The sequence below is a fragment of the Eschrichtius robustus genome, chromosome X (assembly GCF_028021215.1).
Source record: "Eschrichtius robustus isolate mEscRob2 chromosome X, mEscRob2.pri, whole genome shotgun sequence".
NCBI lineage: Eukaryota > Metazoa > Chordata > Mammalia > Artiodactyla > Eschrichtiidae > Eschrichtius > Eschrichtius robustus.
Window position 1 is genome coordinate 17,230,447 of NC_090845.1, and position 23,593 is coordinate 17,254,039.

The 23,593-nt window shown below is 41.0% G+C and overlaps 1 protein-coding gene across 3 annotated transcripts in view; it reads right to left on the minus strand.

Annotated features, from left to right (window-relative positions):
• SH3KBP1 (SH3 domain containing kinase binding protein 1) overlaps positions 1-23,593 on the minus strand; it is a 336,298-nt gene that overhangs the window by 193,141 nt on the left and 119,564 nt on the right. For all 3 annotated transcript variants that reach the window (XM_068533267.1, XM_068533269.1, XM_068533268.1), the window contains one exon: positions 11,607-11,730. In XM_068533267.1, coding sequence (XP_068389368.1) covers positions 11,607-11,730 — 124 coding nt within the window. The remainder of the gene's footprint in view (positions 1-11,606; positions 11,731-23,593) is intronic.

The following is a 23,593-nucleotide window of genomic DNA, read 5'->3' on the forward strand; positions in this document are numbered from 1 at the left end:
TCATAAAAGTGGTAACAAAAGATCAAGACGAAAAAAAAATTAATTACATGGGACTGAGTGAACTGATGAGGATGATTATAATTTTTGTGACTTTCTGTTAGAATAAAAAAAAAATCCCACAAGGACTCAGAGGCAAAAAATATACAAATCAACTTTCACTGCAAAGTAAAGGAGCTATTATTACAGTGGAGGATTACTGGACTGAATGTCAATATTATGACATAGTATGAGTGTGTTTCGTGTCTGGTAATTGCAATCATTGTTGCTTTTGTTGTGGTCTTCCAAAAAAAAAAAAGAATTGAAGGAGGGGAGGGAGGGCGTCTACTATTGCTTTACTCACCACTGTATCACACCACTTAACATAATGGTTAGCACAAACTGGTACTCAATAATATTTTTGAATTAATGAACAAATAAATAGATAAAGTTTGATTATCTAAAAAAAAAAAGCCATACCATATATTAAAACATATTTTAAAGCCAGCATAGCTAACTATATTGATACAATTTGGTAATTTGGTTAGACAAATTAATGGTATAGAATTGAAAGTCTAAAAGAATTTATATGATAAATGATGTATCACAAACTAATGGGGGGCTGGATTATTTAATAAATGGTTCTGGAAAAGTGGCTAGTGCAAAATAAAAATCAATTTGCACACTAACCTCATACTGTATATCAAAATTTCATATCAATTAAAAATTGGAAGTAAAAAATGAAGCCAGTATAAAGGAGACAAAAAATTAGGTGAGAACTTATTCAGAGAAAATCTCCAAAGAAAACATCAATATACGAATCTGCATAACAATGTACTATTTCTGTACATCAAAACCAATTGTAAATAAAATGAAAAGCTCACAAACCAGGAAGCACAATCTGCCGTGAATGACAAAGGAATAACACACTAATCATATAACATGTTTTCATTCTTCTTGGGTGTGATATGCTGGGTCATATGGTAACTATACTTAAAACTTTGAGGAAATGCTACACTGTTTTCCAAAGTAGAGGTACCATTTTACATTCCCACCAGCAGTGTATAAGTTATTCGTAGTATTCCCTTATAATTCTTTTAATTTCTCTAAAATGAATAGTGATGTCCCTTTTTTAGTTCCTCATATTAGTAGTTTAAGTCTTCTCTCCTTTTTTCTTGATCAGCGTAGCTAAACTTTATCAGTTTCATTGACCATTTCAAAGAGCCAACTGAAACTTCTGGTTTCAGTGATTTTCTATACTGTTTTTCTATTCTCTATTTCGTTTATTTCCACGCTGATCCTTATTATTTCCTTCTTTCTGCTTGCTTTGAATTTAGTTTGCCCTTCTTTTTTCTAATTTCTTAAGGTAAAAACTTAGGCTATTGACAATCCCACTTCTAGTATATATCCAAAGGAAATTAAATCACTGTGTCAAAGAGATATCTGCACCCCGATGTTCACTGCAGCATTATTCACGACAGAAACAACCTAAGTGTACATTGATGGAAGAATGGATTTTAAAAATGTGATACAAACACATGCACACACATGTGCATGCACACATGTGCACACACACAGAGGAATATTATTCAGCCATAAAAAATAAGGACAACATGAATGAACCTTGAGGGCATTAGGCTAAGTGAAAGACAAATCTTACATGTTCTCACCACCACCACAACCAAAAAAAAAAAAAGGTAATGATGTGAGGTGAAGGATGTGTTAAGTAACCTTATTGTGATAATCATTTCACAATATATATGTATATCAAACCATTATGTTGTACACCTTAAAATTACAGTGTTATATGTCAATTATATCCCAATAAAGCTGGAAAAATAAGTTAGGCTATTGATCTGAGATCTGTTTTCTTTGTGAATATAGGCATTTGCAGCTATAAATTTCACTCAAAGCATTGCTTTAGCTGCATTCAATAAATTTTCAAATGTTGTGTTTTCATTTTCACTCATTTCAAAGTATTTTATTCTTTTCCTTTTTTAAAAAAGATTTATTTATTATTTATTTATTTATTTTAGGCTGCATCGGGTCTTAGCTGCGGCACACGGGATCTTCGTTGAGGCATGCAGGATCTTTCACTGAGGCACGTGGGCTTCTCTCTAGCTGTGGCGTGCAGGTTTTCTCTTCTCTAGTTGTGGCGCGTGGGTTCCAGAGTGCGAGAGCTCTGTAGTTTTGCGGCACGCAGGCTCTAGTTGAGGCGCGTGAGCTCAGTAGTTGTGGCACGCGGACTTAGCTGCCCCATGGCATGTGGGATCTTAGTTCCCTGACCAGGGATCGAACCCGCGTCCCCTGCATTGTAAGGTGGATTCTTTACCACTGGACCACCAGGGAAGTCCCTCAAAGCACTTTAAAATTTCCCTTGTGGACTCTTCTCTGACCCACTGGTTATTTACGAGTATGTTGTTTAATTTCCATATATTTGTGAATTTCCCAAATGTCCTTCTGTTGTTGATTTCTAATTTCATTCCACTGTGGCCGGAGAACATACTTTGCATGATTTTAATCCTTTTAAAATTATTGAGACTTCTTTTATAGCCTAGCATATAGTCTATCTTGGAGAATGCTCCGTGCGCATCTGATCACTGGTTGCTTCATGGAAACAACACTTTATTAGTTTCCATGTATCAATAATTTCTTCCCAACACTCTGGGGCCTTACTAGCAGTTCATCATTTTTAATAACAACTACTACTATATTCAGGGAGTGACTCCCCACCCTACTTCAATCTATTACCACCCTCTGCCCCTAAATTTATTCTCTTTCCTAATTTTTATCCTCACAATTTCCCTAAGGAAATCAACAAGAGTAATCTCCTTATTTTACAGATTAGGAAACAGAGTATGAGAGTTGCTCAAAGTCCCACAGAAACTTTGGGGGTGTAGCGGAAGGGGGGTCTGGACTCTGCCTACAGCCATTTTTCCTGCAACAAGGCCCTGCTGCCACTGAGCTTATTCAGGTCTCCAGAGAAACACTAATGGACCAAGCAGTTTAGTCCTCCTCTAATGTGCTTCCCCCGCCACGTGCACACACACACACACACACACCCAGGGGAAGCTTTAAGCTGTTCTTTCTTTCCCTTTCTAGGTGGGGACAAAAGGGTGGCCCACGTAGCACTGTAACTGGGCCTGCTGTCAGCTTGACAGTGGGTTAGGAAGATGGGCCATGAAATGTCCTCATTGTTCAGGGCATAACAGTCCCAGAGCTTCACAAGCACAAAAAGCCACAAGTCCAAAGACTAAGCTGAGCCTGCAGGTGACATGGGGGGACCAGGCTGTGATGACAGACCAGTAGGACCAATCTGTATAATTAAAAGAGAATAAGGAAACTTCAGAAGAAAAGGCCCCCTTTCCAGGGATTTCTCCACAAGTGAGGACAGCTACTGTCCCAGTACAATACCTCTAATTAACTATTTTCAATTAACCTACCAGCTCTCTTCCGAGAACACTCTCCCCCTTTGAAAAGGAGAAGCCCATGTGGGCCTTAGCAAAGGTCAGTCCCCCAGACCACAGGCGTGCCCTTTCAGGTCCCCTGGGCAGAGACTCCATGGGTCCCTGTATCAGGCCAAAGGCTGGGTCACTATCAGGGACCTCAGCCACCTCAGGAATTCTATGATTCCAGAACTCTGAAACATCAGGCTACATGGCTTGTCCTCATAGCCCCACAGGTGGGTTCATCACCTGAACTCAAAATGGCCGTCTCTTTCATGAGGAAGGGGAGAGAATGAACAAAGCTCTTCTCCATGTCCAATCAGGTTTTAATAGTATCAGGAAAAGCTAAGATTCCCTGCATTTCTATCGAAGCAGATAGAGAAGGCAATGGGAATGTTTTGACTACGGGGGACCACCATTCTGTCATCATTATAAAATCCGCCCCTGGATTCCCAGGTTCTGTCCTGACTCAAGTCCCAGGTGGACCTGGCCTCGCAGTTCACTGGGTCCGCCCACTCAGCCCACTTTTCCTGCCAAAGCCCAGCCCAGGGGGACACTCCTAGCTACAGGGACCCAAAAAACGATCAAGGGAAAAAATCTCTTTCAGCTTGTCACTTGAAAAACTACCAAAAAGACTGGCTCTCAAGTTTTAGATTTGGGGAATATTCTCGTAGCATCATCTAACTTGTTTTTTCACGGCCATGGGCTTGAGAAGCATCATCAGTCATTTCTTGCAGTGCCAGCACCACCATCTGTGCTCACTCACTCTAACATTACCTGTGCAAGGTAGACTCTGAAGATGATCTTGGACATGCTTAGACGGCTCCTTGCTCTGCACTTTAAAGCCCAGCACACCCCAAAGCAGAGTCCTAACTAGTCTTCAGTAAAATGTGGTTCGGTGGTCAAAGAGAAGCAGGTTTCCTTACATAGGACATCTGAGAGCCTGCAAGACGCTAATTCATTTGTTAGTCTCTAAGAGGGTGCTAGTGCGTGCAGCTGTACCCAAAAGTTATTTGTCCAGACAGCCAACTTTCTCTCTCTCTCTCTCCCCCTTTTGTGGAATATTTTATAGGGCTACAATTCTGCACAACATGCGCTGGGAAATGCTGGTCAACATCTATCTGAGCTTCTTGCATGGTCTCCTCTGCAGTAGATGGAAATATACAACAGCACCCTCTTTTATTACAACATGCCTTATACATACAAACTTGGGCACACCAAGGTCCAACTCAGGACTTGTGAAAATAAGCACTGCGTACAATGGTGCAATGTGGCTGAACCCAGAGCTATCCTTGGAGCCTGGTGTATTGCACAGAGCTTGTACAATTCCAGCATTCTGCACCATGTGAATCGTAAACTCCTCTACGACATGAGAAAACTTCAGTTATCCCCACTTATATGGACTCTCTGACTTTTAAAAGGTACCTAAGGCTTTATGCCAGCAATATAAGAACAAAATAAAAAATCAAGTCAGATTTACAAGTGGGTTATGCACTATGCACAGTGTTTAGAACTCCAAATCTTTTTCCCATAGAAACAAAGTCATAAGTGGTGATTAAGTTCCCAGACTAACCCATAATGTAGCTAAAACAAGGCACATCTGCAATGTCATCAAGTAAAAAAAAATTTAAACAATGAAATTAAAGAAGAAACAAATTTATTTATCACGAACACTTATGCTCGGTGGCATACCCAGAGGGGGGCAGGGGGGCAGCCCGTGCCTAAGCAGGAAGGAGCATCCTGTAGAGAAGTGACAAACGATAATGAAGCCAGCAAAGTCAGTTGGCTCTTTAGTTCACCACCTGCTGACAACTGAAAACAACATCAGTAATAAAATACTGCTCCTTTGAGGAAAACTGGGTTCAACAAGAAGTGAGGAAGTAGTTAGGGGTACTTGGAGCTATTAAGGAGGAGACCATGGCTTACCAACATGGATTTTAGTGTAATTCTTTACTGTGTCCAAATTAATATCTATACCTAGAGTCGTGCCTATAGGAGTCTTTTTTTTTTATGCTTATCAACAATGATCCTGGTCAGTAGGGGTAAAACAGATGGAACAAGGATGGAGAAACAGATTCTATGAGTTCAAGGAGCAAACATTAGAAGAGAAAGGAAAGGAGCTAAAGAGAACATGTGTATAATGTGAGAGGCCGTGGGTCTGAGATGGAATTGCATGGACTGAGAACACTAAATCAGAGGAACCAAAGGCATCCTGCCCAAGACTCTCCCCGGTAGAAAGAAAAGGTGGGGAGGAGGAGGAGTTTCCTAGGAGAGCCACCAGGTGGAGCCACCATCACAAAACCACTTCAGGGATGGTCCTCTGGGTGGACTTGGGTGGAAGTCTAAATCATTATTCCACGCGACACTCATGACTCCACTGTTAATGGCTTATTATTAAGACACAGAGATTAAAAGGAGGTAAATATAACAGAAGAAAAATTCTAAAAACAATTTTGTCAATGACCCACACACTAAAAATTACAGAAAAAATATGAAAGCAACATCCCTCTAGAATGGCTTCTTTCCACCCATTTCACAACCACCCCTAAGCCCAACAGGCAGTACTACTCAGATAAGAAAATGGACAAGGGCAACATACTCTAACATCAATTACTGGTCCTAACACAGGCTCCTAATAAAACATGTCAGAAATGCAGCCAAGGATCATTTACTGTACAAGACCTCTTTATGGCCCCTTTACTCTCAAACTTTCAAGAATGAAGGCCCACGGGTGCAAAAAAAAAACCCCCAAAAAACCATAAATGCACATACAGATACATTCACACAGGCATATATATTATTGAATGACTATATATGATATTCATCCACGTTCACTGCCAGATGGCAGGCTTTATTTTTATCTTCCCATGGGAAAGAACAGCTCAGGTGATAGCCAAGAGCTTCCACACAATAGTAATGCCTTCTCTTAACTCTTACTCTTCTATCTGTCCATAAAAGCCAGCAATCTAGGTAAAAATGACAGATGATTTGGAAACTTGAAGAAAAATCTGACCCAACACACCACATTTTCCGATTCCTAGTTAACTGGAGGTAACTCACATTTGCTTCTCCAAAAAGAAATGTGAAAGGAAAAAAGTCTTGTTTCTAGAAACAAATCCCCAGATCTCACATCTACCTTAAACAACAAAGCACTAGAAAACCAAAGTGGTTGACATTTTCTTTATCAAGGACATACTTTTTCCATCTTTTGTTTACAGTTTCATTTCAAACAAAGAGCCCACAGCCTATCAAGATCCATGCCACTGTCTCTGAGCCAACACAAGAGTGCCACGGCAGCATGTGCACATTTATGTACACACGCACACACTCACTCACTCACGTTCTGATGAACAGGCCAATGGATATCTCAAGGATATTATTCCAAGTTGCTAAGTAAATGCTAGAGACATGAAAGCTCGAACAAACGTTTCCCCTTCAGTACAGTCAAGGGAGGGAGGTCACTATGGCCAGATGTGTTTAGGGATTGAATGACAAGTGCTGAAACTATGAGAGAAAGAAAGATAAACAGTAGGTAAAATTCTTCTGACAGCTACAGGCAGCAGACCAAGATGGAGAGCCCTTCTGTGCGCAAACACTAGGCCCATAGTATGTTGAGGGGCATGTATGTATCACCCATCAACACACAAAATGAATTCTGGAGAATTTCTGCACTAACTTTTAAAGCAACAATGTGTCACCAGAGGCAGAGCAGCTGTTGGTCTCTCTGTCAAGGAAAACTTTTGAATTAAACCCGTCTGAAGGACTAAACACACGAGAAATGAGCCCCAAGGAGTCATGTTCTACAATCACAGTCATATCCACATACCAACTTAGAGAGCAACTCTCCCCCATCTCAACTTGAATCTTATCTCGTAGCGTCAGTGCTATACCTGTTACAAATAATATCCTTTAAGCCATCAGATCTTTCAGCACTAATCTCTGGAAGGGGCAGTAAAATGCAAATGCATAACAAACCTTAAATAAAGATGGTAAAAGCAGATTATCTTTCAGAAGGCAGATGCCAGAGTAGCAGAGCGACTTAAAAAGATGATTATAAAATACATTGTATATCAGGAGAGCATAACAACAACAACAACAATAATAATAGTAGCAAAGAATAATAAATGTGCAAAATACAATAGAGACTTACCAAACACTGAATTCATGATAAACTGGAAATAGAAACAAGGACATATAAAGCCAACCAGAAACACGCGGAGTGGCTTCACATTCAGAATGACAGAAGTAAATAAGAGACATATCCCCACCTTGCCAGAAAAATGATATAAGGAATGTGCAGCACTTTCTCAACATTTCCCAAGTGATACAATAGATTGGAACTGCTTAGAGGCAGGACCAGCTGGTGTTTTCTAGTTTTTCTATCTGCCCCAGCACCAAGCACAGGGCCAGGGCCATAGTAGGCACACAGTAAACATGTGTAATTGAATGTCTGTTAGTATCCACCCCAAAGTGAGTAAGGAATAACGCCCAAAATTATAGGCAGCAGGAGGGGTTCAGAGAGAGGCAGCTTCCCCATGAGGTCTGCTAACAGTGCAAAAACTGGGAAACTACAGCCCTGAAATAGAAGCTGATCCTCACACAGGCCAGCAGGGTATTGATTCCAGCCTGGACACTTAACCTATCACATGGATAAAGTTGACTGGGGAACCCTTATAAGGATGAAACCAAAAGATTTTTTTATTCCATTTTACTTCAAGTAGAAAAGAGCCCATATTCAAATGAACAAAATCCTCCTTGCTCATTTTTAAGGATATATTTATTGTATTTGCTGTTAACTGCTAAAGTACCTATTCTGTTCAATTTTGGTTTCAAACTCGAGGTATGAATATCTTAAAAAAAAATCTTCCATATAGCAAAGTTCCAATTTAGAAGGGCCCATCACTCTCTTACATAGGTTCAATGATAGAAGAAACAAAAGAATAAATCATTCTCAGAAGGAAACAGACAATCTTTTTCTTTTTGGTTCATGAGAATGACTTCTGGCTCTAAGAAAAAATTTTAGATTTTCTGGCTGCAATTTGTCAACATTCTGGAGTCTAGGATATACAACATCCATGCTGCAAGTTTAAATTAAAAAATGACCTCTTAAGCCTTGGGGAAAGCTTGTCTTAACCAGGAAGCTCCTTCACTGTGACTTGGGTAAAGCCCAGAGAAGTGGCCAAGGGTGAGAGCAGACACAACTGTCCTTAACAGTGCTAATGTCTGGAATATATAGCTGATGGCTGCCAAGCCAACTGGATGATCTGCTCGCTCTCTCTCTCTCTCTCTCTCTCTCTCTCTCTCTCTCTCAATTTCAGTCACATCTTTTTTCTCAAATAAAAAGCCTGTGGAGTCATTCCAGTACCTCCCTAAATCAACTCTGTAGACATTTGCAAAGGTTAAAGCTGAAAACTGAAACGAATCGGTCCCCAAACTAATGTTTCCATGGTCCTGGCCTTTTCTCAAGGCTATGAATAGCTTCCTTCAAATGTAGAATATCTTTTGACCTTATGCAGGTGCCTGGGGAGGGCGAGCTCATCCCACACTGTGAACTACTACAACCCATTCACCCCTGCTGCAAAGTGAGGCACGTCCCCAACGCGAAAATCGCTGGACACAATTGGGCAAACTTCTTCAGCTCAGTGTATCTCAAGTTCAGGACACAATGAAATGGTTCAATTTCAGACTTTTCATAGAAATAGACTTCAATCTTTCTTTATTAAACCACTGCTAAGCCTGCATCAAATGATATGGCCCATATAAAGTGAACAGTCATCTCATCTTTGATAAAGATGAAGAAAAAGAACCTGTGTTAATTCTACCAAATTCACACAGGGTCCAAGGCTGACTCACAAGGTGGACTCATATACTATAAGAAAATCCCATGTTAGTGAATCAAATTAGCCTGTTACTAAACTCTGAAAGCAACTTCCCTCCATAACAACAGCAACAGACAAAAACATCCAAGAGATCTCTAGGGACAAAGCCTGATGGAAACAAAGGGAAGGAGGAGGCTTCGGTCATTTATGATAACTCATAAAACTTGAAAAATTAGTTGGACGGAAGTGTTAACAAGTAACTAGAATCATCCCACAGATTTAGCCTCTGATCCTTGTTTTAACGGGGAGAAAAAGTGGTTTTTCATTGATTTGGGGTGGGAAAAAAAATGTAGCTTTTGAGCTCAGCACAATGAACTATTTATGTGGCTTGACAAGGCCAATCAATCCAGCCTGCTGTTTATTATAAGGAGCAGTAGGATATTGTTAGCTCTGGTGGGTGGGGGCGGGGCCAAAGACGGCACTGGCCCTGGTACACAATTCTTCCCTTCAACTGGAAATTTATGTGTGGCCCAGGTGACCCGGGGGTCAGTATGAAGCCTGGGACAGAATGAAGATGGTTTGTTATGTGTTTCATATTTACAGGACGCCCCCATGTGCTATGGTCTCAGAGCCACTGGCAGATTATGACCTAAGAGTAAGAAGTTGGTCATAATCAGGCTGTAGGCCTAAGGTGGAGGCTTAGAAAGAAAACATTAAGTCAGTAAGCCGGTCCCTTTAATGCCATTTTCTGGTTAATGAAAAATTCTGTAGGGGACCTCAAAGGTCAGATTTTTCGTTGTAAAGAGACAATTATCTAAAGAGTTCGATTCCTTCATTGATTTAAAGCTCTCAGGTAATTTTATCGAACTTATCTGGATAATCACCTTAATTCCTTAACTTAATTAATTCCTTATCTTGTTAAATTAATGAATTACCTTAATTCTCTTATTTGCTTTACAAAAACAAGGCTGGCCAGAGAGGCCTTGCCGCTGGTCTACGTGTATGCCATTCCTAGGCCCACTGACCCAAGCAGCATCAGGAGAAACGGGAGAGGCTCAGATCAGCAAGGGAACTCTAGCTCTCCAAGTCCAATAAGGGCAGGCCTCACGAGTTCTGGAACCTATTTGCAAGAATGCAGGAGGTGCTCTGGGGGATGACTATAGTTTTAGAGCTAGGTAGGCCTAAATTCTTAAAATGGAAAATCCCCTCCATTGGCAGGATGGGGTTTAAAAAAAAAAAAAAAACAAGAAAAGAAAGAAAATCCTATAGCTGCTAAACAGCGTGGGCCTCCAGCCAATATTTCATCTGAATAATTCAAAAAAGGAAATGTAACCGAGGGCAGCTGGAGGGGGTAGAGGAAGAAGCAGGAAGGAAGAGAGACACAAAGCTGAAGTCTCAAGCACTATGATCAATGGACAGTTTATTGGACAAATTCTTATGCCGTCTAAAATTGATGAAAGATTCGCTGTTCTTCCCTGTGGTTATGTAAACTTGCCTTTTTTTTTTTTTTCTTTTTAATGGAACTCTTTGCTAATACATTTCCGGCTCCTGCTTTTGAACAGCTCTATGTTTCTCTTTAAGGAAGTAATAAGCCCCTGAAAAGCCTGCAGCTGAAAGCTAACCTACCTCGGGCGTGCTTAGTGTGCACCCGGCCTGGTCCATGGGGAGGGTGGGCTCAGGAGAAACTGAGGCAATCCAGTTTCCATTTTAGTATAAAATTGAGTCGGGTTGTCTCTGCCATCTTATAGAATCTCTCCTACCATTTCACACAACAATGTCACAAAGGGCAGATAGGGGAGAAAACAAAACTCCAACAAACTGATACCTGAAAAATCTGCCTTGAGGCCTAAGAAGGGGGAAACAAGATGGTGAAAGGTTTCCTGGTTAGACAGATGGATGGATGAGCTATATCTCTGTAAATACTGCCTCTTAAACCGAGAGAGACAAAGCGGAGCCCAGCAGTTAGAGAGAGAAAGACCCTGCTAAAGCCTGTCCTTACATTAAAAAGAGAGCGTGGCCAGACGTGCCCGGCTCAGCTGGCACCATAGTGTTCTCTGAAGTCACCTTTCAGCCAAAAAAATAGATATGAAAGCGAAAGCTAAAGTCCTAGAAAAATCATCGTTTACAAATTTAGTCTACTTTCCCACTGTCAAAAAATTTTTTTTATTAGTTCCCTTTAGTATAGTTATTGTATCGTTACTTGCCGTGTGTGTGAGTGTGTATGCACCCAAAATTTATACAAAAATCTAAACCAAAAGGGAAAACGCCATTCAATTTTCCAGCAATGCAAAATTTGATACAGTTCACCCAGAAGTTTCCAGTTTGGGTTTGTGTGTGGGGAGGGCCTCTTTCTTCTTTGCCATACCTCTCTTGTTGGTTCTTAGAATTGTTTCAGAAGACAGCAATGCATTTCCACTGGACACTTCGTGCATGGGCTTTTCTGGAGCTTTGCTGGAGAGAGGGTCTTTCTTCATCTCTTTCTTTATTTCCTGTGAGGACAGAGAAAAGGAAAACAAGATTGTAGTTTAACATTTTAGAATGTCTCTGACTATGTTAAGCTTCAGCTTTCTGGAAATGAACTATAGTGACCTCAACTCAGCATAACATTTTATTTTATTTTAACATCTTTATTGGAGTATAATTGCTTTACAATGGTGTGTTAGTTTCTGCTGTATAACAAAGTGAATCAGCTATACGTATACATATGTCCCCATATCCCCTCCCTCTTGCGGCTCCCTCCCACCCTCCCTATCCCACCCCTCTAGGTGGTCGCAAAGCACCGAGCCGATCTCCCTGTCAGCAAAGCGTTTTAAAAACACCATTTCCTATATGTTGTATTTTGTTTTCCTTACATTTATTAGACAAGCACCTGGTCCTATAAAATGTAATAATATCCAATACAATGCAACCTTCTGTGACTATGGTCATTCCAAGGGATCAAAAAGGCCACCATACAGCTCCAAGTGACAGCCTGTACTATTTTTTGAACAATGACAATCTTTGGCCAAGCAGAATCGCCCCTCAAAGGCCTTCTGGTTTCTGTTCTTCCCAACAGGGGTTTAAAGAAGTATATTCCCAAATCACCATTGTGCTCACAATTATGCTAAACCCAAAAGAGGATGATTTAAGTTCATTTACAGTTACCAAGTTCCTCTGGCTTTTTAATCCCTGAGAGAGAAAAATATAAAAGATAATAAAATAAAATAAAATAAAATAAAGACTATCATTCTAAGCCAGGGGTCGGCAAACTAAGCCCACCACGTGTTTTTGTAAATAAAGTTTCATTATAACACAATCCCCTTCATTTCGTTTAGGTATTTCCTATGGCTGCTTTGATGCTACAACGGCAGAGTTGAGTAGTTGGAACAGACATCCAAGCCAAAAATACCTGGCCCTTTACAGAAAAAGTTTACACTAGGTGGTCTCTTATCAAAGCTCCATTAAGATCTGGATTTTTAAAACCTGATGCCTGATACAATTATTTCAAATGATTGATATTCGAATAATTTACATAATTTTTTTCAAAAGCATTAATAGCCGGAAATGATAGTAACTCACAAAGTGCAGATCTGGGCAGGGGGGGGTTCTGGGCTTGTCTGCATCCATGATCACACTGACTTGGGAAAAAGAGAAAGCTAGAGCCAAAGCACGGCTGGGTGGCAGGAAGGGCTCAAAGATGAGAGATGTGTTCTCTAGAAAGAGCCTGGGACAAGAATTGGACATGGGTCCTTCTATGAATGAACATGAAGATGGAAAATTCGGTGGGAGGCCACAATTTGGCCTGGGCAGAGGTGGAAAAAAACAGAACAAAAGCTTGTCAAAACATAGCCACTGCCTGGCAGCTTCCTACACACCCGAGCGTTAGTTACCGTATCCAATTCCCCGATTGCTGGCTCTGTTCACAACAGCCTCGCCCTCTCTCCCTCATGAGGGCCTCACCGGAAACCAGCAACTGCGGTTGGTGCTCTGCTGGGTTGAGAGTTTCAGCTGGCGCCCCAGGCCAACCCAGCACAAAGCGGTGTGCATGCGTGTGTATGTACACGCACTCCCACCTCAGCAGCCCCGGCACCTGCTAGAACAGCAGTTGCTGGGGGTTTCTGCAGCCTCACAGGCAGATGGCATCAGGGGACAATCTGCAAACATTGCCAGCCTGAGCCGCATGAAAGGGTGCTTTCTTAGTGATGGCTGCCAGCCTGCTAATGGCTCTAGAAGTAAACAAGGCACCATGGGGCCTCATTCCCCAGTGGTTGCTTCTTTGGGGGTAGAGCAGTTGCTCAAACATCACTCTCCACTGTAGGGTGGGTATGGCTGTGCAAACACAAATTTCCCACCTAGACACAACATAACACAGTGATACAACATCCAGTTTTGCCAAGGAGTAATTCAGAGAAATTCAGTGGGTTGCAGGTGACATGGTAAGCACTTGCTTAGCACTAACCACGAATGGCATGCAGTTAGGCAGGGGTGAGGGGGTGCAGATGTTTGACAGACTGGGGTGGTCACTGGAGAAGGGCTGAGAAGCCACGGTTGTCAAGAATGTTCACACCCAAGGCTTCAGAGCAGCAACCGTGAGCTTTGAAGGACTGATCTCATCATGCAGGTGCTTAAGGGCTGAGAAACCAGCAACAGGAGAGAGGCTGGTTCATAAGTTTCAGATTCTGTTGTCCCCCCAATGATTGTTCCCATTTGCCAGATACATAAGCCTCGTGATGACCTAATTTCTTAAGTTGCTTGTTAGATTCAAGCAGGGAGGAGAAAACTTAAAATATGCCCTGCAGTTTTCCAAAGAAACCAATCAGACACGTAGGCATGGTGGTGCATCCTGCAGACTCTCCATCTGCCCAACACCCAGGTACACCAGGCTCAACGCGGTCCCACCCAAACCCAACATCGTCCCTCCAACCGGCCCCTTCTCTGGGAGAGACGGGAGCTATCTTGCTTGACAGCCCATCATCAACCCACTTACCCAGGCTGGAAAACTCAGTGTTAACCTTCATATCTAACCAGCCACCCAGTTGGGCTCTATCTACTTCCTCAATCTGTTTCTCTTCTTCCTCCCAAGCTGCCTTAAAAACATGAGTACCAGGCAAGGAACCTGAATAGACATTTCTCCAAAGAAAATATACAAATGGCCAATAAGCACATGCCAAGATGCTCAAATCATTCTTCACTAGGGAAATGCAAATCAAAACCGCAACGATATACCCCTTCATTCCCACTAAGATGGCTAGGTTTTTTCTTTTTCTTTTTTTGTAAAGGAAAACAAGTGTTGATGAGGACGTGGGGAAATTGGAACCCTTGTACATTGCTGGTGGGAATGTAAAATGGTGCAGCCACTGTGGAAAACAGTATGATGGTTCCTCAAAAAGTTAAACACAGAATTACTGTATGACCCAGCAATCCCACTCCCAGGTATATACCCCAAAGAGTTGAAAGCAGGACCTAAAGAGATACTTGTATGCCAACATTTACTGCAGCATTATTCACAATAGCCAAAAAGTAGAAACAACCCAAGTGTCCATCAACAGATGAACAGATAAACAAGATGTGGTATACACATACAATAGGATACTGTTCAGCCTTAAAAAGGAATAAAATTTTGATAATGCTACAACACGAATGAACCTAGAAAACATCATGCTAAGTGAAATAAGCCAGACACAAAAGGACAAATATTGTCTTATTCCACGTATATGAGGCACCTAGAATAGGCAAAATCATAGAGGCAGAAATTGACTAGAGGTTACTAGGGAGTAAGGGGATGAGGGGATGAGAGTTAATGTTTAATGGTTATGGAGTTTCTGTTTGGGGTGATGAAAAGTTTTGGAAACACACAGTGGTGACGGTTGCACAACATTGTGAATGTAATTAATGCCGCTGAATTGTACTTTTAAATGGTTAAAATGGCAAATTTTATGTTATAGATATATTTTTACCACAATAAAAAATACACATGAATACCAGCTTACATTTGAGAGCTTGCCATGTGCCAAAGCTTCCTCTAAGAGCTGCACCTGGATTGCAACTTTTAACCTGCATAACAGCCCTATTCACAGATGCACACGCCAAGTCACAGAGAGCTAAGGAAACCTGTCCGAGGTCAGACAAGTAGGCGCCAGAATTGGAACTCAACCTGTCTAGCTTCAGAGCTCATCTCTTAACCACTCCTCCCCCCAAGTCCTGCCTGCCTCCAGTCCCTCCCCTCCCCTCTCAACCTCCACACTGCCTCAAGGGACACTCTCCTAAAACAACTGTCTGCTCTTGTCACTTTCCTACTGAAACCCTCCAGTTACTTCCAAAAGACCACAGGGCAAGCTCTTTCCTTCAAAAAGTTTTCAAATTGCACAGCAAGCCACATGTCCCTGTGTACTCACTTCTGGCTCAAACTATCTGACATACATGCTGACCCCAGGGTACCAATTACCATGCAAACGCAAGGTAGGAGTGCATTTTTTGAACACCCTGATGTTCACAGACATCTGATGTCATGGACTCCTATTGGTAGGCTCCAAAAATAGGTGACGATGCCGGTAATGACACAACCTTACACAGGCAAGGGCTTATATAAATTAAAGTGCTTTAACAGATCTTTTTTCGCTTGCTCCTCACAATAACACTGTCATTTTGTTACTGAAAGAAATCCTGATTTTTCTAGACTGATATATTTTTGCACACAAGAATCATGAGACTCAGTCAGAGAGGATGCAAGATCATCAAAAGGCTACAAGGCTAGTAGGGGGCAGGGCAGGCCATGGGACCCAGCTGCGGGCCTTCTAGGCAGAGCTCTCCTGTTTACACCTCACCTCCCAGGAAGAACCAGTGTCATGGCTACAGCAGGGAGAGTCAAAATCACCCCACTGGTGGCTCCAGTGGAAAATTTCACTTTCCTCCACATCTAAAGAATCTAATTTATTGCTTTATCCATAAGCCCACAAGTACAAACGCTGAAATCCTTGAAGACCCGTATCATCCACACAAAAAAGCTCTTTGCTGCAAAAGAGGGTGGACTTGGCAGTGCAGTAACTCCTGCCTGCCTACAGCTGCCAGCGTCCCTGTACCTGGAGCTCTCCGAGGTTCTGATCCAGGTCATGGGACTCTAGACTTCCTGGGTATGAGCATTCCTTGCCCCCAACCCTCAGTCTCAGCTTTCTGACCACAAGGCCTAGACTTTTAACCATTTGTTAAGAATATGGATCCTACTATCTCAGTGGTGGAGACTACACCCTGGTCCAGAATTGTGGGCCACGGGGGCTTACAGAAATTCATACCTGCCCACATATATAAATCAGCAATGATTCTACTTGCTTTAAAACACAACAGAATAGTCGGGGTATCAGCAAACCTCTTTAGGAGGTAAAGGAAACCCAGTTTATCTCAAATCTAATGCCTTAACAATGGAAACTCGGCTTGTACAGTAAAACTGAGGCCATCAATAAACTATCGATGCTCCAATGACACTCAAGCTGTTGTCACAAGGACCCCCCCGAGTGAAAGGAGAGGGGAATTCACACCATTTCTGCTTCCCAAAGCAGTATGCTGATCAGAGTCTGAGATGGCTTACCCACACCTGGAGGCCAAGAAGCTCCAATAATGCCACTCTAGCAAAAATTCTCTGTGACACATTTAGCAGCCTGCAAACGGCAGCCTCACTGGGCAAAGGCATAATTTGTACACAACTGGAGCTAAACTAGCATCGTCTGTTTTCTGATCAGCGGAATTGCCTGGATGTGGCTGGTAGCCAAGCCCAGTCAGCTACCTCTTTGCCTCTCCCTCCCCCATCCGTTACATACTATACAGGTGCTAGAGGGTTGGCTCAGCTGAACCTTAACTTCTTTCAATTAACCAAAATACTACACAGTAAAACATCAGTGAAGGTCTGGTTGGGGGGCCCCTCCCTCCTCTCATCCTTTATGTTTTCTACCAACCTTGACACAAGTTAAGACAGAGGTATCAGAGTGGACGGAAAGAGCGCTGCTGTGAGTCAAAAAACCAGAACTAGTCCTGGCATCACCATTTATCAGGTGAATGACCTTGCGGGCGACAGTGAAAGCCTCTAAGCAGCTCTTTTGTCATCCCTAAAAGAAGTCTAATGCTAAATGCTTTGGCACCATCACAGAGGTGTCTTCAGGATTAAAGAGTGAATTGGAGAGTAGTATACAAATTGATTACTTATTGTCATTATTAATGTCCTCATTAAATAGTAAGTGCTACAAAAAAAAAAAGATATACACCTAATAACACAGATGAATGTTCACAGTCAGAATGCTGGGTGAAAGAAGCCAGACCCAAGAGATCACATGCTGTACAATTCCATTTATGTGAAGTTTAACAACAGGCAGAACTAATCAGTGGTGAGCGATCTCAGAATAGCAGTTACCCTTGGGAAGGTACTGACTGGGAGGGGTACAAGACAACCTGCTGGGAGGATGAAAATGTTCTACAGTCTGGTCTGGGTGATGGTTTGCACAGGTGTACAAACACCTAAAAATTCATTGAGCTGTATTTCTAAGATCTCTGCACTTCACTGTATGCTATTTCAATGTAAAAAGAACAACATAAATGCGTAAACCAGAAGAATACAGATTCTTTTCAATCGAAATGTGCTAATATTTCATCCTAGGAGGTCAAAAACCGGAAAAGCTAGTGCTTGGGTGTTTTAATATTCATCTCAGGGGGTGGAAAGCCTTCTGGGATCAATATTAAGGGGATAAATGGTCAGAACATGCCAGATGCACCCTACCAAGTAGGTGAACCAAGGGGCATCTCATCTAATTGACACACTCAGCTGAGTGGCTCGGCTCCCTCCAAGGCGCCCTTCCTCTCCACCTCAGCTGCTTTCCTCACATCTCACAATAATTCCTTCTCTCCTGCCACCAAGAATACAGGCACACAGAGCAGGCTGGTGCCACTAATACCAGGGGGGCTCGGTGCTGCCCTGACCAGCAAGAAATGCTGGTCCTGGGCTTCCCTCGGCATTAGAGTGAGGCTGGGCAGGGTCCCCTAAAGCTCAGGGCTGACGCAGGGCAGGGAAAAGAGGCATCGTTTGTCAGCCTGCCCTCAAACATGGTCTGTTTCTTTCTGAAGGGTAAGGTTTCCTTTAGAGCTAGATGTGGGTGTGGGATCACTAGTACTAGTGCCCCCTACACTAGTTCATGCAAAATCTTTCTGCAAAATTACCATTGGCAGGAGATAAAAGGAAGTCACTAAAAACAAACCCTTACCCCAAATCTACTGATCAAGAGAGTTTTGAATAGATACAGAATCCTGGAAGAGCACATCGCCACGCCCACCCCCGCCACACACATGCATGATATCTTTCTGCCCGCTCCGCACACAAAAGGCAAGTTTAAGAAGCAGCCACCCCATGAACATTCCCTGCTCGCAGAGACTGTGCTTTCCCAGCATTTGGCTCCCTTCACAATAGGCCAGTCAGTCTCAAAACACCTGGGAAGACACGGCAAGTATCCTGAAAGTAATAGTAGACACCGAGGGAGCTTCAGCTCTATCTGTAAGACTCCATTTCTTTAAAAAAATACATCTCATTATCACAATATTTTTTGAAATACCCATGCTGCTGAACCACAAAATGCACCAAGTTCATTAGAGAGAATTGTAAAGAAAATGTATATAAAATATCTGAAGTAAATATGGCAAAATATGAGGATATGATAAAGCAGAGTGGTGAGCACACTGGTATTTGTTATTCAGTTTCTGTCTTTTTCCAATGCTTGAAATATTTCATAACTTCCCCTGAAAAGTACATAGTGAAACCACATTGATGTCTCATATCACAATGGCTTTCTTACATTTCCAAATTTCATTGCCACTTAGAAAAGTGCTCTGACATATCATCATAAAGACACCTAAGATATTTTCAGCTCAAAAACTAATTTTTTTTAAAGTAACAGGATACCTATTGTTATGTCTCTATGTAAATCTTCAACTGCATTATCTACACTATCATGTATTTGTAGTATTATCTCCCAAGAATCACCAATAGCACAAGCCCAGGCAAGAGGCCCTTGACCTGCAGGATGGGAATGAATGCTGCAAAGAGCTCAGCCAGTGCTAGATTCCGGACAAATATAAGACCAGCTACCTTCATGTTCCGAAGAGATGACATAGCTTCCTGATGTAAGACACAATTACCTGATGACAGTCAATGCCTTTATCTATGTCCATGCCCTGCTAAACAGCTAGATTATTACCATTCGATCAAAGGGTATCAATACTAACCAACTGTTTGTACATGCTTTAGTGAGCACTTAAATATTTGTCAAATGAATGGCCAATTTCGCAGAGTGTTATGGGCAAGATAGCTATCTACAGGCAAGGGGGAGTATTTCAATTCAGCCCAAAGCTATGACAACATGGAAATCTGTATCATCCCTACAATGATACAACTGGTGTTCACTGGATCACAATCAACTTCTCACCTAAGAGGATGCAGATCTGGCTTAAGAGTGGTAGGAAGAAGATAGAGTAAGAAAATTCACACAGTGCCTCATGGTTTTAAACAAGCAATACCATTTCTTTTTAGACTATGAATATTAGATATTCAAAATAAATTTACTCATTTAAAAAGTAAACCTTAAAAACACTAGAAGAAAACATGAGAGAAAGATTTTACAATCTCAGAGTGGGAAAGACTCTTTGACACTGACACAGAATCCAGAAGCCACAAAAGAAAGGGTTGATGAATTACAGAAAACTATAAATACAACATAGAAAAAAAAAGTTTATCAAGAAAGACAAAAGTCAAAGCATGAGAATATTGCCTGTTATAAAGACAGACCTCTTTCCACAAAGTATCAGCGAAGAGATCAATAACCCAACAAAAAATAGCAAAGGACAATTCATAGAAAAACAAATGACTCAAACACATGAAAAGATGCTTAACCACGCTCATAAGAGAAATGCAAATTACAGTGGGATTCATCTGACCATATGTGTGCAGTACTCACTACAGAGAACGACCCTGAATCCTTTTGGCTATTTTCTTAAATGAAAATTGTAGCATTTACACCTTCTGTGTTAGAATGTTTACACAGCGTGTAGCACAGTGCCTGGCATACAACTGGTACTCACACAGAGAATAAGTATCAGAGATACAGAGAACAGCAAGCACAAAACTCTCCAGAAGTTGATAGTCTACATAGAGAGGGATGTAAATAACTTCTTAATTACGAGATACCTTTTTTTCTTGATATTAAATATCATAAAGTTTCTCAATGGACCTCTCTGATACCCAGTGGATTTCTTAGTCCTACTGATGCAAGATATAGTTTTTATCTGTCATATCGGCAACAATCAAAAAAATTGGTAATATAATGTTGGCAGTGATGTAAAGAAAGATACCCACTCATACTTTCCACTGAGAGTATAAACTGATGTATAAATTGGTACAACCTCTGTGGGAAGCAATGTGGCAATTATCTATCAGAAATTTAAATGCCTACACCTTTTGACTCAGTATTTCCACTTCTAGGAATTTAAACTGCAAATACACTTGCACATGTGCAAAGTGGCATATGTACAAGATTAATGGTTACAGCATTGCTTAACTTAGCAAAAGACTGAAAGAATGTAAACGTGTGTCAGTAGAGAACTGGTTCCATGAATCCACACCATGCAACTCTCTCCAAGAATGAGGCTGGTCCATAAGTGCCAATAAGAATATACACCGAGACATGTTACTAGGTAAAAAGCCTAATAATGTATGCAAGCATTTGGGTGAGTTTGTATGCATGCCTCATTGTGTAATACAGAACAACAAACTGATAACTGAGGCTGCCTTCAGAGGGGGAAACAGGGTGGCTGAGAGACAGGGAAAACATATTTTGTCCCTTTTAATTGGTACCATGCGCCTGTGTTAACTATACAAAATTTTAACTGACTTAAAAATTAATAATTAAAATGTGTTTAGTATTTCCCAATCATTAGACTATTGACTGCTACTTTTTCTGCAAACAAGGGATAAGTTAACACTGCCCCCTAATATAATTTGGTTATATCATTTCCACTGCTAATTTGAAAGATCCCAACATAACCAGTCACAGTGAGAGCAGTATATATGAACAGATACAAAGCTTTAAAGAAAGCTCTTCAGTCCACATATTTCATCAAGAAGGGGACACAGGAAAGTTAAGATGTGGGAGAAATCATGCCAGGCCCAATAATCAATTGTTTTTTCAATTATTTCATACAAAATTCAATATTATGGAAATATAATTATAATTAATGGCATGACAACAACCGATAAAGACAAATAAAATGCATATAAAGAGGCGATATTAAATCTTTCTTGTAGTTTTATCATGGGGAGAATACATTCTGCTTTGGTGCCCAGAGTTCAAGTTACAAGAGTTAAACAGTTTGGGATTGGTTAATTATACTCAAAAAGGTTAATTAAACAATGTCAAATTGAGCTCCCCAAGGAGTGGGCACTTTCTCCATCAATCTCTTCCAGAAAAAATTTTAAATGTTTCTGATAGCATCATACCTACTCCATGAAGCAGTACTATCTGCAACACACAAACTATTGGGTGTTTTGCTAGGTAAACAGCTCGCTCTTGAAGAAAAAAAGAAGAAGGGACATCCAAGGTCCAACAGCCATTTCTTCCATCTTTTTTTTCTGTCATCTTTTTAACAGCTTTGATGATGATTAAGAGCCTGTGCGTCTGTGGCCCTTTGTTGGATTCCTGGCCACAGCACTGACCACTGTATGAGTCCAAAAGTCTCTCTCTCAGCTACTTTCTAAGTGCCCCAGGGGTAAGAAATAGGTCTCACTCATCTTTCATCCCCAGACACTCAATAAATCTTGGCCAGCAGGCACTCAATAAATGTTAGCCATTATCATTAGCTCTATCATTCTTTTAACCATTATTTGAGTACCTACTGTGTGTCAGATATAAATGAAAACAGTACATGCATCTAGCTGAATGTTCATTTTTACAGTCACAACCACTTCTAAGACTAATAATCTAATGGAAAAATACAAGGCAATCTACCTGAGAAAGACTTCAGAGTAATGATCATAAAGATGATCAAAGAACTCGGGAGGAGAATGGATGCACAGAGCAAGAAATTAGAAGTTTTTAGCAAAGAATTACAAAATATAAAGAAAAACCAAACAGACTTAAAGAGTACAAAAACTAAAATGAAAAATACCCTAGAAGGAATCAACAGTAGATTAAATGAGGCAGAAGAACAGATCAGTGAGCTAGAAGAAAGAGTGGTGGAAATCACTGCTGGTGAACAGGAAATAGAAAAAAAGAATGAAAAGAATGAGGACAGTTTAAGAGACCTCTGAGACAATATCAAGCGCACTAATATTCACATTATAGGGGTCCCAGAAGGATAAGAGAGAGAGAAAGGGCCTGAGAAAATATTTGAAGAGATAATAGCTGAAAACGTCCAAAACCTGGAGAAGGAAACAGTCACCCAAGGCCAGGAAGCACAGAGTACCATACAGGATTAACCCACCAAGGAATACGCCACGACACATTGTAATCAAAATAACAAACATTAAAGATAAAGAGAGAATATTAAAAGCAACAAGGGAAAGCAACAAATAACATACAAGGGAACTCCCACAAGGCTATCAGCTGATTTTTCAGCGGAAACTCTGCAGACCAGAAGGAAGTGGCACAATATACTTAAAGTGATGAAAGAGAAAAACCTACAACCAAGAATACTCTACCCAGCAAGGCTCTCATTCAGATCTGATGGAGAAATCAAAAGCTTTACAGACAAGCAAAAGCTAAAAGAATCCAGCACCACCAAACCAGCTTTACAGCAAATGCTAAAGGAACTTCTCTAGGCAGAAAAGAAAAGGCCACAACTAGAAACAAGAAAATTACAAAACGGAAAAGTTCACTGGCAAAGGCAAACAAACAATAAAGGTAGGATATTATCCACACACAAAGCTAGTAGGGAGGTTAAAAGACAAAAGTAGTAAAATCGTGTATCCACAATAAGCAGTTAAGGGATACACAGAACAATCATATGTAAAATATAAAATCAAAAGTAGTAATCGTGAGGGGAGGAGAGTACAAATGCAGGGTATCTAAAAGGTCTCAGAAATTAAGAGATCAACAACTTAAAACTAGTGCATAAAAATATAGACTCCTATACAAAAACCTCATGGTAACTGCAAAACAAAAATCTATAATAGACGTGCACACAAAAAAGAAAGAGGAATCCAAATATAACAGTAAAGATAGTCATCAAATCACAAGAGAAGAGAACAAAAAAAAAGAGGGGGGAAAAAAGCTACAAAAACAAATCCAAAACAATTAACAAAATGGCAATAGGAACATACATATCGATAATTACCTTAAAAGTAAATGG